Raw genomic sequence first — 18,274 nt, forward strand, 5'->3', positions numbered from 1 at the left:
TATCTGCTGTCATCGGCTGGCGAGACCACGTGACATGAGCTATGACGCTTACAAAAGCGCATTGCAATCTCGATTTCAATTATTCGGATAGTAACATGCGGTGTATGGCGGAATTCCAATTTATACTTTCGTAATACAAAAATACGCAGCGTACATGTTGCTGCACATCAAAGATATTTTCAAAAGGTGTTTCCCCCCCCCCCCCGCCCCTGAGTTTCGTTTTCTAAAGTGCTGGGAAATTGTACGCCCATGTATAAAACCATAACCATTCAAAGGATTGATAAGTTTTGCAATTCGAAGGGAAAATATACTGTCACTTAACAAGGAAAAAGTGTTTTCACCAGAGAAAGTGTATTTTTAACTGGGAAATCTGAGAAAAATCTGGGAGTTTTTCCTTGTCCGCATATACACCCTGATATTTGTCTGTCTACCAATTCAAATGCTTCCTTAAAATCAGTAAATGATACTATTATAAATTTATTGGTGAACACTGTGTGGCAAATTATTGCTTTTCAGCTAAAAATCTGTTCTGTGCAGTATCCACACTGATATGCTCCCAGTTGCCTGTTAAAGTTTCTTCAACTCTTTCCAGGAGAATGTTTGCAATATGTTGTATGCCACTGGCAGAAATGATACTCCTCTGTAATTTTTGATATTTTGTTTCTCTGCCTTTTTATGTAGCTTGTGGATTAATGCTGTTTCCAACTCTCCTATTCTCCAAATGTTTTCAAAAAGCAAATGTAGATGACTAATAATCTTTGGGTCTTCCAATTTCAATAATTCTGCTGAAATGTCATCTTCTCACCTGCTTTGTTTTTGAGTGTTTTGATGTATTCATGAATTTCTAGCTCTGTCATTGGGAAATCTTTCTCAAGATTTTTTTGGTATTCCTGGAAATTCTAACTTAACTATTTGAGGTAAGTGGTAACAGCCTGACAAAAATTTTTAGTAATATTTCAAAACTTTCTGTATTATTTAATCCCAATATGCCATTTTCAGCTTTTAAACAAATACTTTGGGCTTGATACACTTTAAATGTGTGTTCAAAAGTTTTATTTTTGACGAAATTTTCATGTATTTCTATAAGCTGAGATTTTCAAAGCTTCTTTTGAGTTTCCAGAATATTTTTTTATGTTTCTTTTCTTTGAGATCTTAATTGTTTCAGGTGTTCTTTTCTGAATATCTCCTTTTCTTCATTTTTGAAATACTTGTTCTAGTGCTTCTTTGCACTCATCATTTTTTTATATTTTTGACCAATCCTAATGTTTTCTTTGCTGCTGTAGTAATTTGTACCTGGAGTTCATACCAGTCGCCTTTTTCAGCTGTCTCGCGCTCTATAATTTTTTCGTCTTTTCTTTTGTAATAGTGGCTGTACTAGAGTTACACCTGACTGCTTTCTGGGTTTTTGTTTTTCTCTTAGATGGGCTAGCTCATATTTCAACCTCAAAGAGATTACGATATGTATCAAATTCCCCCATTTATTATCACTTTTAACATCCATAATTCCTTGATATTCCTTTTGGATATAGCTGTCTGCTGCAGTTGAAATTCTTCTAGATATGGGGATGAAAAGTTTTGGCATTTCTTTGCTGATTGCAAAAATGGGTGGACACCAGTTTTAAATGGAACATTTTGCACATATTGATCACACCATTTCCAGTTGTTTCCTGAGGTCATTCTGTTAGATTCTGATGTAGTATAGCTTATTGGCAGGTCAGACAAATACTATTATAATCCTGACAATCCCCGCGGTGCAGAAAAGATTCTAAAAGTGCTTGAGAATTTCAGTGATGAAGAATCTTAGTGATGAAGATAGTATCTGCAGTGAAATAGAACGAGCTGATGAGATGGATTTAGTCCTTCTTCCACCACGTGATGATGTGCCTTGTGACAATGAAAGGCTTGTTAGTTTCTGTGACACTGGTAAAGGAGTTCTTTTGCAACCAACAGAAGTACAAGCCACTTCAGAAGGAAACAGAAATGATGTTATTGTTCAGCCTGTGAGAGAATGCAACAGTGCAGCCAAGAACACACCAGAACTACCAAAGAAATATAAAACAATACCAAGGAAGTGCATATTAAAGGAACTGAAAACCATGACTGTTGGCAGTCAAGTAGATTTCACTGTCTCATAAAATGCCTGTAGATATATTCAAGTACGTTTTCAAGGAAGAATTTGTGGAGTAAACTTGTAAAGAGACAGTGAAATTGCTGCTCAGAGAGGATATTAAAATTTCAACTTTCAGTTGATGAGTTGTACAAATATTTTGGAATTCTTATTCTTTATGGTTACAATTCAGTCCCTTTGTGCCATTTAGAAGAACGTATTGGGAGAGAAGGACAGATATTTACAATTATCTAGTAATTAACTCAACAGAAACAGGTTTGAACAAATTCATCGCTTTCACATTTCAATGATAACACAACTATAGATCCAAGCAATGACACTTACAAAATTTATCTGATTTTGAAACACATCGACATTATGTTTCTGCAACTTGTTCGGTCGCGAGGACATTCATTCTCTTTAGATGAAGCCATGGAACCCTACTATTGACATGACAGGATGAAACAATTCATAAGGGGAAAACATATTTGTTGTGGTTACAAGTTATGGTGCCTTGCAATATCTGATGGCTGTGTTGTGAAATTCAGTCCTTATTCTGGTGCTGGTGACGAAGAAGAAGGAAATATATTGGGAACTTCAATTACAGAAAAAAATTTGATAGGTTTTTTTTCCTCCTAATTATGTTGTCTTTGTTGCCAACTATTTCAACTCTCTGCCACTCTTGGAAACACTAAGCAGGCATGAACTACACTTCATTGGCACTACCTGGAGAGACAGGATTGAGAAAGCACCACTGAAAGACTTAAAAAGGGAACCTCGTGGATCTTATCACATCCTTCAAGATGAACTACTAATGCTGCTAAGGTGGTATGACAACTGGCAAGTGACATTAGCAACATATCTGTAAATTAGTGATTGTCTTGCCAAGGAGACCTGCGAGAGAGAACAAAAGCATGTACCCGTGGGTCAATCGACCTTAGTACAACTCTACAACAAAGGGATGGGAGGTGTCAATCTTTTTGTTAAACTGAGAGGCCTGTGTAGAACCAGGATCCACTTCAAGAAGTGGTACTGACTTCTCGTTAAATTCTGCCTTGACGTTAGCCTCATCAATATGTGGATGATGCTGTATGTCGTTTGTTGTGGTCTTCAGTCCTGAGACTGGTTTGATGCAGCTCTCCATGCTACTATATCCTGTGCAAGCTTCTTCATCTCCCAGTACCTACTGCAGCCTACATCCTTCTGAATCTACTTAGTGTATTCATCTCTTGGTCTCCCTCTACGATTTTTACCCTCCACACTGCCCTCCAGTACCAAATTGGTGATCCCTTGATGCCTCAGAACATGTCCTACCAACCAATACTTCTTCTAGTCAAGTTGTGCCACAAACTCCTCTTCTCACCAATTCTATTCAATACTTCCTCATTAGTTATGTGATCTACCCATCTAATCTTGAGCATTCTTCTGTAGCACCACATTTCGAAAGCTTCTGTTCTCTTCTTGTCTAAACTATTTATCGTCCGTGTTTCACTTCCATACATGACTACACTCCATACAAATACTTTCAGAAACGACTTCTTGACACTTCAATACGTGATGTTAACAAATTTCTCTTCTTCACAAATGCTTTCCTTGCCATTGCCAGCCTACATTTTATATCTTCTCTACTTCGACCATCATGTTATTTTGCTACCAAAATAGCAAAACTCCTTTACTACTTTAAGTGACTCATTTCCTGATCTAATTCCGTGAGCATCACCCGAATTAATTTGACTACATATCATTATCCTCATTTTGATTTTGTTGATGTTCATCTTATACCCTCCCTTCAAGACATGGTCCATTCCGTTCAACTGCTCTTCCAAGTCTTTTGCTGTCTCTGACAGAATTACAATGTCATCGGCAAACCTCAAAAGTTTTTATTTCTTCTCCATGGATTTTAATACCTACTCCGAACTTTTCTTTTGTTTCCTTTACTGCTTGCTCAATATACAGATTGAATAGCATTGAGGACAGGCTACAACCCTGTCTCACTCCCTTCCCAACCACTTCTTCCCTTTCATGTCCCTCAACTCTTATAACTGCCATCTGGTTTCTGTACAAATTGTAAATAGCCTTTCGCTCCCTGTATTTTACCCCTGCCACCTTCAGAATTTGAAAGAAAGTATTCCAGTCAACATTGTCAAAAACTTTCTCTAAGTCTACAAATGCAAGAAACGTAGGTTTGCCTTTCCTTAATCTTTCTTCTAAGATAAGTCGTAAGGTCAGTATTGCCTCATGTGTTCCAACATTTCTACGGAATCCAAACTGATCTTCCCCGAGGCCAGCTTCTACCAGTTTTTCCATTCGTCTGTAAAGAATTCGCATTAGTATTTTGCAGGTGTGACTTATTAAACTGATTGTTCGGTAATTTTCACATCTGTCAACGCCTGCTTTCTTTGGGATTGGAATTATTATATTCTTCTTGAAGTCTGAGGGAATTTTGCCTGTCTCATACATCTTGCTCACCAGGTGGTAGAATTTTGTTAGGCCTGGCTCTCCCAAGGCTGTCAGTAGTTCTAATGGAATGTTGTCTACTCCCCGGGCCTTGTTTCAACTTAGGTCTTTCAGTGCTCTGTCAAACTCTTCACGCATTATCATATCTTCCATTTCATCTTCATCTACCTCCTCTTCCATTTCCATAATATTGTCCTCAAGAACATCGCCCCTGTATAGACCTTCTATATACTCCTTCCACCTTTCTGCTTTCCCTTCTTTGCTTAGAACTGGGTTTCCATCTGTGCTCATGATATTCATGCAAGTGGTTCTCTTTTCTCCAAAGGTCTCATTAATTTTCCTATAGGCTGTATCTATCTTACCCATCGTGAGATAAGCCTCTACATCCTTACATTTGTCCTCTAGCCATCCCTGCTTAGCCATTTTGCACTTCTTGTCGATCTCATTTTTGAGACGTTTGTATTCCTTTTTGCCTGCTTCACTTACTGCATTTTTGTATTTTCTCCTTTCATCAATTAAATTCAGTATCTCTTATGTTACCCAAGGATTTCTACTAGCCCTCGTCTTTTTACCTACTTGATTCTCTGCTGCCTTCACTATTTCATTCCTCAAAGCTACCCATTCTTCTTCTACTGTATTTGTTTCCCCCATTCCTGTCAATTATTCCCTTATGCTCTCGCTGAAACTCTGTACAACCTCTAGTTCTGTCAGTTTATCCAGAGCCCATCTCCTTATATTCCCACCTTTTTGCAGTTTCTTCAGTTTTAATCTACAGTTCATAACCAATAGATTGTGGTCAGAGTCCACATCTGCCCCTGGAAATGCCTTACAATTTAAAATCTGGTTCCTAAATCTCTGTCTTACAATTATATAATCTATCTGAAACTTTTTAGTATCTCCAGAGTTCTTCCATGTATACAACCTTCTTTCATGATTCTTGAACCAAGTGTTAGCTATGATTAAGTCTCTGTGCAAAATTCTACCAGGCGGCTTCCTCTTTCATTTCTTAGCCCCAATCCATATTCACCTACTACGTTTCCTTCTCTTCCTTTTCCTACTGTCGAATTGCAGTCACCCATGACTATTAAATTTTCGTCTCCCTTCACTACCTGAATAATTTCTTTTATCTCATCATACATTTCATCAATTGCTTCATCATCTGCAGAGATAGTTGGCATATAAACTTGTACTACTGTAGTAGGCATGGGCTTCGTGTCTACCTTGGCCACAATTATGCGTTCACTATGCTGTTTGTAGTAGCTTACCCACACTCCTATTTTTTTATTCATTATTAAATCTACTCCTGCATTACCCCTATTTGATTTTGTATTTATAACCCTGTATTCACCTGACCAAAAGTCTTGTTCCTCCTGCCACCGAACTTCACTAATTCCCACTATATCTAACTTTAACCTATCCATTTCCCTTTTTAAATTTTCTAACCTACCTGCCCGATTAAGGGATCTGACATTCCACGCTCCAATTCATAGAACGCCAGTTTTCTTTCTCTTGATAACGACATCCTCTTGAGTAGTCCCCGCCCGGAGATCCGAATGGGGGACTATTTTACCTCCAGAATATTTTACCCATGAGGACGCCATCATCATTTAACCATATCAACATCTACGTCTACATCCATACTCCGCAAGCCACCTGACGGTGTGTGGCGGAGTGTACCTTGAGTACCTCTATCGGTTCTCCCTTCTATTCCAGTCTCGTATTGTTCGTGGAAAGAAGGATTGTCGGTATGCTTCTGTGTGGGCTCTAATCTCTCTGATTTTATCCTCATGGTCTCTTCGCGAGATATACGTAGGAGGGAGCAATTTACTGCTTGACTCTTCGGTGAAGGTATGTTCCCGAACTTAAACAAAAGCCCATACCGAGCTACTGAGCGTCTCTCCAGCAGAGTCTTCCACTGGAGTTTATCTATCATCTCCGTAACGCTTTTGCGATTACTAAATGATCCTGTAACAAAGCGTGCTGCTCTCCGTTGGATCTTCTCTATTTCTTCAATCAATCCTATCTGGTACGGATCCCACACTGCTGAGCAGTATTCAAGTAGTGGACGAACAAGTGTACTGTAACCTACTTCCTTTGTTTTTGGATTGCATTTCCTTAGGATTCTTCCAATGAATCTCAGTCTGGCATCTGATTTACCAACAATTAACTTTATATGATCATTCCATTTTAAATCACTCCTAATGCGTACTCCCAGATAATTTATGGAATTAACTGCTTCCAGTTGCTGACCTGCTATTTTGTAGCTAAATGATAAGGGATCTATCTTTCTATGTATTCACAGCACATTACACTTGTCTACATTGAGATTCAATTGCCATTCCCCACACCATGCGTCAATTCGCTTTAGATCCTCCTGCATTTCAGTACAATTTTCCATTGTTACAACCTCTCGGTATACCACAGCATCATCCGCAAAAAGCCTCAGTGAACTTCCGATGTCATCCACAAGGTAATTTATGTATATTGTGAATAGCAACGGTTCTACGACACTCCCCTGCGGCACACCTGAAATCACTCTTACTTCGGAAGACTTCTCTCCATTGAGAATGACACGCTGCGTTCTTTTATCTAGGAACTCTTCAATCCAATCACACAATTGGTCTGATAGTCCATATGCTCTTACTTTGTTAATTAAATGACTGTGGGGAACTGTATCGAACGCCTTGTGGAAGTCAAGAAACACGGCATCTACCTGGGAACCCGCATCTATGGCCCTCCGAGTCTCGTGGACGAATAGCACGAGCTGGGTTTCACACGAACATCTTTTTTGAAACCTGTGCTGATTCCTACAGAGTAGATTTCTAGTCTCCAGAAAAGTCATTATACTCGAACATAATACGTGTTCCAAAATTCTACAACTGATCGACATTAGAGATATAGGTCTATAGTTCTGCACATCTGTTCGACGTCCCTTCTTGAAAACGGGGATGACCTGTGCCCTTTTCCAATCCTTTGTAATGCAACGCTCTTCTAGAGACCTACGGTACACCGCTGCAAGAAGGGGGGCAAGTTCCTTCGCGTACTCTGTGTAAAATCGAACTGGTATCCCATCAGGTCCAGCGGCCTTTCCTCTTTTGAGCGATTTTAATTGTTTCTCTATCCCTCTGTCATCTATTTCGACGACAGAGGGATAGAGAAACAATTAAAATCGCTCAAAAGAGGAAAGGCCACTGGACCTGATGGGATACCAGTTCGATACAGTAAAGCTGCATGCCCTCGGGAAAAGTTACAGCTGTAGTTTCCCCTTGCTTTCAGCTGTTCGCAGTACCACAACAGCAAGGCCGTTTTGGTTAGTGTTACAGGACCAGAGGGATGCTGTATAGAAAGGTGATTAATGTAAGTTTGTGGGAGTTCCAATGAGGTTTTGTATTGTCTCTACTGACGTCACCAGTAATAGATAAACCTCAAGGGCCCATGCCAAAATCCAGGAAAGATGTACCAAACGATATCTGCAGAAACAATGTTAGACACCTCATGGACAAAACTTCTAACTCAGAAGATGTAAAAATTGTGGAAAATGCAAAAAAATTTTGTTGCATAAAATGTAATGTTGGCCTTCACCCAGATTCTTGTTTCTTGTGATATCACGGGTAAACATTGTGCAAAATACAGAACATATCACTGATATGATGTGATGTTGGACTTCATCCAGTTTGTTTTTATTTTGCTAATACCATTAAAGACTGAATTGTTAATTGGAAAGACAGTAATGTATCAGTTTTTATGAATAAAATTAGATTTAACATTGTTTTCTTGCAACATAAAAAATTACATTGCGCTCTTGAACTGTAAATGTTAATGCCCATCATATGTTTTATCATACATGAAACAAAACAGTTAAAAATTTAAAAAAATAATGTTTTAGTCATTATACATGCTGTTACCCTTAAAAGAACTACTTTGACATAATTTCATCGGAATCAAAAACAAAATATAGCTTGTCACAACGCTTGCCTACTTTTATTTCTTTGTTTGTTGCCCTTGATGTCGACGTACTGCGTCACTACACTGGCTGAAAAGTGGGTTGTGGAAGTACAACACTGTCTACTTTAAATAATGTAGCCAACAGGTGCACAGTTGCATTTCACAGTAGTTTACTTTCACTGTTTACAGCGCTCCAATATTACACAGTTGTGTGGCCACTGCACTATTGTTTAACTTTTGATAAGCAAACATCCACATACTGCTACAATAGTTTACTATTGAACATCTAGGAGCAGTAAAAATGTAATCACAAAGTTCACAGTTCTTGAAGAATAGCAAGGTACATATGGAGCAGACACTGTCATTGTCTTAACACTGCCTAATTGTGTAACAGTTATTTCACAGTTGAGTTGAAGCATTGTTGTTGTTGTTCTAACCAACACAGGTTTCTTGTATGAAACTCGGCCGTGGTCTGACTGTCTCTTGCTCAAAAATCGGGCCCTTATATATCATCACAATAATAGGTACTGAAACTACACATTGTTCAAAGTTAAATTTACAAAAATTACAATTAAAGCTTAAATCATTAAATTAATTGCATACATCAAAAACTTCTGTATTTTTAACAGTTTCTTCTACTGCAAGGTTTAGCCTGAATTATTTGTTAAAATGATGAAATTAACACATATAGTTATGCAAACAATACTTTTGGCAAAACTGTTAATTACTTTGGAATTAATTAAGGGTTGGTTTTGCTAACATGTTTCAAATAGAGCCAAACAGATACTTTAAGATTAGTAGCAGTTTGTGTTCCAAATGTTTATAATTATTACAGAATTTATACTTGTTTACAAGTCAACAATAGAATTTAAGTTATAAAACAATTACTGATTTTGCCCTATAATGAAAGATGCTAACTATGAATAATTGAAATAAATTAGAAAATCAATTACAAACATAAAACTGAGCACAAAATTAGATCTGGTGTTATATTTTGTAAAACTGAGGGCCAACCTTTCTCTTTTATGAAAATTCAAATTATTAATTAGTTAAAAGTGGAAAAAATGAATTTAAAGGAGGCAGATGACAAACCAAGAGGGGAAGTAAAATATCCCAGTTCGCTTTGTCACAAGCTTTGGGCATTAATGGGTTAACATTGTTTCTAAGTGTATTGCAGATGTCATATTCTAAAGGATCCCAAAATTGGTTTACTTTATGTAGATTTCTTATGTTTTCTTCATTTTTAGGTGCAAGACAATTTACTAGGTGTAGCTGTTATCCTTGCACTTTGTTGTTAATGTGGACATCCTTTCCGATTTTAACTCAAAATATGTTATACTGTCTAAGCTTTTTTGTTTACATAAAATGCTGTTTCAAACATTGGTGTGTTTTCTGTTATTCTTACTGTTTGTTTCTGTTTATGAGTTGTGTAATGTTGTGTATCATCTAGATTCTCAAGTAAGAATTTCATTTCGTGCACTCCTAAAATATTTAGTTGTAAAGATGAACTACATTTCCAAGAAGATGATGATAATATTTTTTTCTGTGTGGAAGAACTTAATGCGTGTTAGTTGAGGCTGTAAACAAGTTCCAACCAACAGCTTGAAAAGAGCAAAACTGATAAACTACTTGTCATGTCAGAAAGGATAAAAACAACACATTGGTCATGCCGAGCTGATGCTATACAAGTGCTCCTGTGAGGTCATAAAAAATTGAGAATTCACTTTTTAAAATTTCAGAAGACATGGAATGATCATGCAGATCACACACAATTGCTTTAAGTTGGCACAACAAAATGTCAAAGATGGACAAAAAAATGTCAAAGAAGAAAATGGGCCCTATACAATATGTTGGGATGACACTTTGAGACAAATAAACAAAACTAATGAAACTTTGCACAAAAATTCTACATGAAGACAGTTGCATCAGTACTGACATCACTTCATAGAAACAAAAGGGCAGCTATGATGATGGTGGTGAGGTGGAAGCTGCTGAGTTTGCATAGTGCATTGAGAACGAATGTGGAACAGTGCAAGAAGAAAATGTTTGTCACCTCTTAACACCGTTCAAGCACCAGAAATCTAGCTGGATATATTATGAAAGAAGAGAGAATTGCAGCAGCACAAAGGCATAGTTGAGATGTTTAACAAGGACTTATGAGGTCAACTAGGAAATTTATTGAGTTCAAGGGTTTCTACCACGAGTGTTGGAAAGAAAATGAACAAGAAAAAAGTAATTAGTGAGCAGAGATGGATCCACATATACATACATTCTCTGCAAGTCACCATATGGCATATGGGTTGAAGTACTGTGCACCACTACTGATCATTTCCTTTCCCGTTCCACTCGCAAATGGAGTAAGGGGGAAAACTGATGATTATATCCCTCTGTACAAGCCCTCATTTCTCTTACCTTGTCTTCGTCGTCCTTAAATGAAATGTATGTTGGCGGCAGTAGAATCATAGTATCAATGTCAGTCCTAAAATGTACCTACCTTCTACGGTCACAAACAGTAATCGAAAGAGGTCATTTTCAAAATGAAATTAATCTCGCTTCAAATCCCGATGTTAGAAGACAGGCCCAACATTTTGTCTTTGGTTAGCATTGAAAGTGATAGTTTGAAAAAAATTGAATAATGATGATGTAAGAAGGCGCATTAGTATGAAGTGTAGGTGCAAACGAATTCGCTCTTAAGATTAATTGAAACTTTTAGGTTAGGGCAGTGGTTAGTTGTAACATCATTTTTATCTTGTATTTGCCTTACATACATGTTTGCATATGGTTACATTACCGTATTTACTCGAATCTAAGCCACAATTTTTTTCCGGTTTTTGTAATCCAAAAAACCGCCTGCGGCTTAGAATCGAGTGCGAAGCAAGCGGAAGTTCTGAAAAATGCTGGTAGGTGCCGCCGTAACTAACTTCTGCCATCGAATATATGTAGCGCTACACAGGCATGCTTTGTAAGCACAAAGATAAATACTGGCACCAAAACCTCTGCGTCAGTAAATAAAATTAAAAAAAAAATTGGAAGACGAGCTTTTTTTCTCCGCCCGAGTTTCGACCACTGCATTTTCATACATTATCCAACGAAGTAAATACAAATTCTGTATTGTTCATCTTCGAATGTAGCAGAATTTCAATGTACTACGAAAATCCGACTGGCAAGACTGGGATTTTTGTCAATATGGCCAACTCTACGTTCTGAATTTTTTCCTACCTGTGAGAAGATATGGTTGCTAATAGGAACTTGATGAAATGTGAATCACATGCAGTATTCTCTTCACCATAAGAATAATACGAATATAAACATTTTGCCATGAATTCTTTCATGTTTGCTTCTATCTCATTTAAATCCTGTCTGCCTAATAAACTACGAAACTAGCGTGAGACAACAGCAAACGCGGAAGAATATACGTACTGTGTCATGTTCATATTCGTATTACTCTTATGCCTAATAGTGATACAGTCAGAAATGAAGCACGGCAACTGACTAGATTTTTAAATCTAAGATGACTAATTTCTGTGCAGAATTTGATGTACTAAAGAAGCGGCCGCAAAGATTTTCAAACGGAGAAAAATTTTCGACAAACTCTCGTTCAGAACATGTTCTATCATACGCAGTCTATTATTTGGTTCTTGTTGATCATTATAAAAGAAAGCAGCAGTGTAAGTAACAACAAATAGCAGTCTCTTGCCATTGTTTCGCTAATGAGATGATTCCTCTCTTTTTTTAATTGTAGGCGGCGGTAGCGCGCACAAAAGCAAGCCATGCCGCGAGCAGCGACAGGCCGTAAACACGCACTATCAGAATGTGACAAACAATGCATGACACAGTATAGTAATGCATTTTCAGCTTAGAGTGACTGACGTAAACACCTATAACATAGAAAACGGCACATATCAGATCAAGGCAAAATAAGCAATCGATTCAAACCAGATGAAGCACGTGTAAAAGGAAGGGTATCTGTATAAATACGGACGGAGCGCCTGACGCATCGCAATGGCTACCTGGTAAAGCTTAACTGCTAAGCTTACAACTCGAACCAAACTACTGTAGCTGTATCGTCATTCATTCGACCCAAATTGTGTCTCATATTACAATGGACCAACTTTGTTTCGATTTGGAGGTTCGGCCTAAAACTTTTCTCTCCCCTTGAATTTCGAGGCTCAAATTTCAGGTGCGGCTTAGATTTGGGAATATTTTTTTCCTTTATTTCGAGGCTCATTTTTCAGGTGCAGCTTAGATTCGAGTGGGGCTTAGATTCGAGTAAATACGGTACGTTATTTTCAGAACTGATATATTGATTTTTATTATTTCAGTTCTTTTCACTTTTTAGATTTCATCAGTTCATTAAATTATAAATAGTGTAGTAAAATTTTATACAAAAGTAATAGTGAATCTTAAATGCTGCATTATTATCACAAAATGTCCCTTGGCAATGCCTGCACCAAAGATTCTACCTAGAAATGGCCATAGTTCCTAAATGTGGCCCTGTGCCTCATGTTTACCACTGCATGGGTGAGATATTATGTAACTGGCTCCTTATTTCACTAACACTTGTACCCAGTAATAACTTGTGTAACTAGTAACACTACGTAATATTCTGTGACAATGTACCACTACTGATTCTGCACAATGCCTGAGAGTGTTGTATAACACTATCAAGCTGCTTAAAATGAAGTGGTATTGACCATCGACAAGAAAAAAATAATGTTAAATAAGTTTATAACTAATTCACTGAAAAGGTTAGAAAAAAAGATCTTTTATTTCACTGCAGAGGTGCAAACTCATAGATCATTTTATTTATTTCTTTTTAATTGTTTACCTCTTAATGACTGGAATACAGGTGTCCCAAGAGAAATGGTCAGTGTCCAGGGGTATGACAAGAAAGATCATATGAAGCAAAATCGTGTAGGAAATGTGGACTCTAAAATGCATACCATAGGATCCGTGAGCACTTCATCTTTGAATGGGACCAAACCAAGAGAAAGATGTCCTGAAAACATGGGCTCTAAAGTGCATACCGTAAAAGCTATGAGCACTTGTTCATCTTCACTACTGTGCAACACACCTTATCTACTAAATAAGTGCTGATAGCTCTTAAGGGTTTAATTTTACTACCCATGTTTGCTAGACAATTTCTTCTTGTTTTGATTCTTACTGTCTGCTCCCAAAATTTGGAAAGCAAAAAGCTTGCAGTAGAAGAGATTTCTTTTATGGTATCAAAGATATGGTGCTTGTAGTTCTTATGATATGCATTTTAGAGACCATTTTTACTAGACTTTTTTGCTTTGAATGATGGTCCCAGTGATATCGCTAAATATTTACCATTCCTCCAGGGACACCCTGTACATAGAGCCACAAAAACTATAGCATGATGATTGCATACTGCTATGATGTAAAACTCATATTAGATTTAGTTTTTTAAGTAGTTTACGACAGATAATACAGACAGACTTCTTAGTGTGAATTTAATATGTAAATTTAAAAAAAAAAGACACTATATGGATAAAAAAATAATTTATTTTTCCTACACAGTTTTTTACATTGCACACAATACTTCCTTGCAAAAGGAAGCAAATGATGGGAATTTCAGGTTCAACACTACTTCCTGTAAACTATAAGTATCAACAATTTAAAAAATACTTTTAGTTATGGTTTTTATTTTCTTCTATAAAAGGGGGCAGATGATGAATCAGCTTCACCTGCTTCATACTAGCAGGGAAACCTTCAGGCTACATAGAAAATATGAAATGTATGCATCCTACTCTATTAAAATGAAAATTATAGATATTTTTTATCATTCCCTCTACATCTAATTCTTTTGTGGTAGTTTGAATGGCTCCGCCATTGGCTGGTGTACTATGATGTTCTTCCTCTCTCTTGCAACAGTCAGTTCCAGTTCTTGCCAATGGTAGTGCCAACACAGCCTTTTATTTAGAGCATCCACTTGAATGCAGCGGGAGAGTGTTCATAGGTGAAATTGCGTGACTGGTTCTTCAACTGTGAGGTCATGCTTTGTCTATGGTTGTCTTTTGATTAATATGTTGCAGTGCTTTTCACTGCTGGAATTGTGGGATCCTACTCTTATAGGGTGCCTAGCAAGCTATTGTCTCGGATAGCTATACAACATACAAGCAAATCATATTAATGGTGAAACTTCCTGGCAGATTAAAACTGTGTGCCCGACCGAGACTCGAACTCGGGACCTTTGCCTTTCGCGGGCAAGTGCTCTACCATCTGAGCTACCGAAGCACGACTCACGCCCGGTACTCACAGCTTTACTTCTGCCAGTACCTCGTCTCCTACCTTCCAAACTTTACAGAAGCTCTCCTGCGAACCTTGCAGAACTAGCACTCCTGAAAGAAAGGATATTGTGGAGACATGGCTTAGCAGGAGAGCTTCTGTAAAGTTTGGAAGGTAGGAGACGAGGTACTGGCAGAAGTAAAGCTGTGAGTACCGGGCGTGAGTCGTGCTTCGGTAGCTCAGATGGTAGAGCACTTGCCCGCGAAAGGCAAAGGTCCCGAGTTCGAGTCTCGGTCGGGCACACAGTTTTAATCTGCCAGGAAGTTTCATATCAGCGCACACTCCGCTGCAGAGTGAAAATCTCATTCTGGAAACATCTCCCAGGCTGTGGCTAAGCCATGTCTCCACAATATCCTTTCTTTCAGGAGTGCTAGTTCTGCAAGGTTCGCAGGAGAGCTTCTGTAAAGTTTGGAAGGTAGGAGACGAGGTACTGGCAGAAGTAAAGCTGTGAGTACCGGGCGTGAGTCGTGCTTCGGTAGCTCAGATGGTAGAGCACTTGCCCGCGAAAGGCAAAGGTCCCGAGTTCGAGTCTCGGTCGGGCACACAGTTTTAATCTGCCAGGAAGTTTCATATCAGCGCACACTCCGCTGCATAGTGAAAATCTCATTCTGAAAACATCCCCCAGGCTGTGGCTAAGCCATGTCTCCACAATATCCTTTCTTTCAGGAGTGCTAGTTCTGCAAGGTTCGCAGGAGAGCTTCTGTAAAGTTTGGAAGGTAGGAGACGAGGTACTGGCAGAAGTAAAGCTGTGAGTACCGGGCGTGAGTCGTGCTTCGGTAGCTCAGATGGTAGAGCACTTGCCCGTGAAAGGCAAAGGTCCTGAGTTCGAGTCTCGGTCGGGCACACAGTTTTAATCTGCCAGGAAGTTTCATATCAGCGCACACTCCGCTGCAGAGTGAAAATCTCATTCTGGAAACATCTCCCAGGCTGTGGCTAAGCCATGTCTCCACAATATCCTTTCTTTCAGGAGTGCTAGTTCTGCAAGGTTCGCAGGAGAGCTTCTGTAAAGTTTGGAAGGTAGGAGATGAGGTACTGGCAGAAGTAAAGCTGTGAGTACCGGGCGTGAGTCGTGCTTCGGTAGCTCAGATGGTAGAGCACTTGCCCGCGAAAGGCAAAGGTCCCGAGTTCGAGTCTCGGTCGGGCACACAGTTTTAATCTGCCAGGAAGTTTCATATCAGCGCACACTCCGCTGCAGAGTGAAAATCTCATTCTGGAAACATCCCCCAGGCTGTGGCTAAGCCATGTCTCCACAATATCCTTTCTTTCAGGAGTGCTAGTTCTGCAAGGTTCGCAGGAGAGCTTCTGTAAAGTATGGAAGGTAGGAGACGAGGTACTGGCAGAAGTAAAGCTGTGAGTACCGGGCGTGAGTCGTGCTTCGGTAGCTCAGATGGTAGAGCACTTGCCCGCGAAAGGCAAAGGTCCCGAGTTTGAGTCTCGGTCCGGCACACAGTTTTAATCTGCCAGGAAGTTTCATATCAGCGCACACTCCGCTGCATAGTGAAAATCTGATTCTGGAAACATCCCCCAGGCTGTGGCTAAGCCATGTCTCCACAATATCCTTTCTTTCAGGAGTGCTAGTTCTGCAAGGTTCGCAGGAGAGCTTCTGTAAAGTTTGGAAGGTAGGAGACGAGGTACTGGCAGAAGTAAAGCTGTGAGTACCGGGCGTGAGTCGTGCTTCGGTAGCTCAGATGGTAGAGCACTTGCCCGCGAAAGGCAAAGGTCCCGAGTTCGAGTCTCGGTCGGGCACACAGTTTTAATCTGCCAGGAAGTTTCATATCAGCGCACACTCCGCTGCAGAGTGAAAATCTCATTCTGGAAACATCCCCCAGGCTGTGGCTAAGCCATGTCTCCACAATATCCTTTCTTTCAGGAGTGCTAGTTCTGCAAGGTTCGCAGGAGAGCTTCTGTAAAGTTTGGGAGGTAGGAGATGAGGTACTGGCAGAAGTAAAGCTGTGAGTACCGGGCGTGAATCGTGCTTCGGTAGCTCAGATGGTAGAGCACTTGCCCGCGAAAGGCAAAGGTCCCGAGTTCGAGTCTCGGTCGGGCACACAGTTTTAATCTGCCAGGAAGTTTCATATCAGCGCACACTCCGCTGCAGAGTGAAAATCTCATTCTGGAAACATCTCCCAGGCTGTGGCTAAGCCATGTCTCCACAATATCCTTTCTTTCAGGAGTGCTAGTTCTGCAAGGTTCGCAGGAGAGCTTCTGTAAAGTTTGGAAGGTAGGAGACGAGGTACTGGCAGAAGTAAAGCTGTGAGTACCGGGCGTGAGTCGTGCTTCGGTAGCTCAGATGGTAGAGCACTTGCCCGCGAAAGGCAAAGGTCCCGAGTTTGAGTCTCGGTCGGGCACACAGTTTTAATCTGCCAGGAAGTTTCATATCAGCGCACACTCCGCTGCAGAGTGAAAATCTCATTCTGGAAACATCCCCCAGGCTGTGGCTAAGCCATGTCTCCACAATATCCTTTCTTTCAGGAGTGCTAGCTCTGCAAGGTTCGCAGGAGAGCTTCTGTAAAGTTTGGAAGGTAGGAGACGAGGTACTGGCAGAAGTAAAGCTGTGAGTACCGGGCGTGAGTCGTGCTTCGGTAGCTCAGATGGTAGAGCACTTGCCCGCGAAAGGCAAAGGTCCCGAGTTCGAGTCTCGGTCGGGCACACAGTTTTAATCTGCCAGGAAGTTTCATATCAGCGCACACTCCGCTGCAGAGTGCAAATCTCATTCTGGAAACATCCCCCAGGCTGTGGCTAAGCCATGTCTCCACAATATCCTTTCTTTCAGGAGTGCTAGTTCTGCAAGGTTCGCAGGAGAGCTTCTGTAAAGTTTGGGAGGTAGGAGACGAGGTACTGGCAGAAGTAAAGCTGTGAGTACCGGGCGTGAATCGTGCTTCGGTAGCTCAGATGGTAGAGCACTTGCCCGCGAAAGGCAAAGGTCCCGAGTTCGAGTCTCGGTCGGGCACACAGTTTTAATCTGCCAGGAAGTTTCATATCAGCGCACACTCCGCTGCAGAGTGAAAATCTCATTCTGGAAACATCTCCCAGGCTGTGGCTAAGCCATGTCTCCACAATATCCTTTCTTTCAGGAGTGCTAGTTCTGCAAGGTTCGCAGGAGAGCTTCTGTAAAGTTTGGAAGGTAGGAGACGAGGTACTGGCAGAAGTAAAGCTGTGAGTACCGGGCGTGAGTCGTGCTTCGGTAGCTCAGATGGTAGAGCACTTGCCCGCGAAAGGCAAAGGTCCCGAGTTCGAGTCTCGGTCGGGCACACAGTTTTAATCTGCCAGGAAGTTTCATATCAGCGCACACTCCGCTGCAGAGTGAAAATCTCATTCTGGAAGCATATTAATGGTGTTTATTACAGTAATTGAACTAATAGTATTTAACTTGCCCATGTACAAGGTGGTGTCTCAAGCAATTGGCGACGTGCAAACAATCAGTGTCCTTCAAAATATACAATTTCTGTGCAATTA

At 40.1% G+C, this 18,274-nt stretch overlaps 1 protein-coding gene across 1 annotated transcript in view; it reads left to right on the forward strand.

The window, feature by feature from the left end:
• The first annotated feature begins 1,790 nt into the window (after window positions 1–1,790).
• Window positions 1,791–18,274, forward strand: part of LOC124712444 — a 147,956-nt gene continuing 131,472 nt past the window's right edge. The window contains exon 1 of the mRNA XM_047242738.1: window positions 1,791–2,114. Coding sequence (XP_047098694.1) covers window positions 1,791–2,114 — 324 coding nt within the window. The remainder of the gene's footprint in view (window positions 2,115–18,274) is intronic.

This window comes from Schistocerca piceifrons, chromosome 8 (genome assembly GCF_021461385.2).
Source record: "Schistocerca piceifrons isolate TAMUIC-IGC-003096 chromosome 8, iqSchPice1.1, whole genome shotgun sequence".
NCBI classification, from domain to species: domain Eukaryota; kingdom Metazoa; phylum Arthropoda; class Insecta; order Orthoptera; family Acrididae; genus Schistocerca; species Schistocerca piceifrons.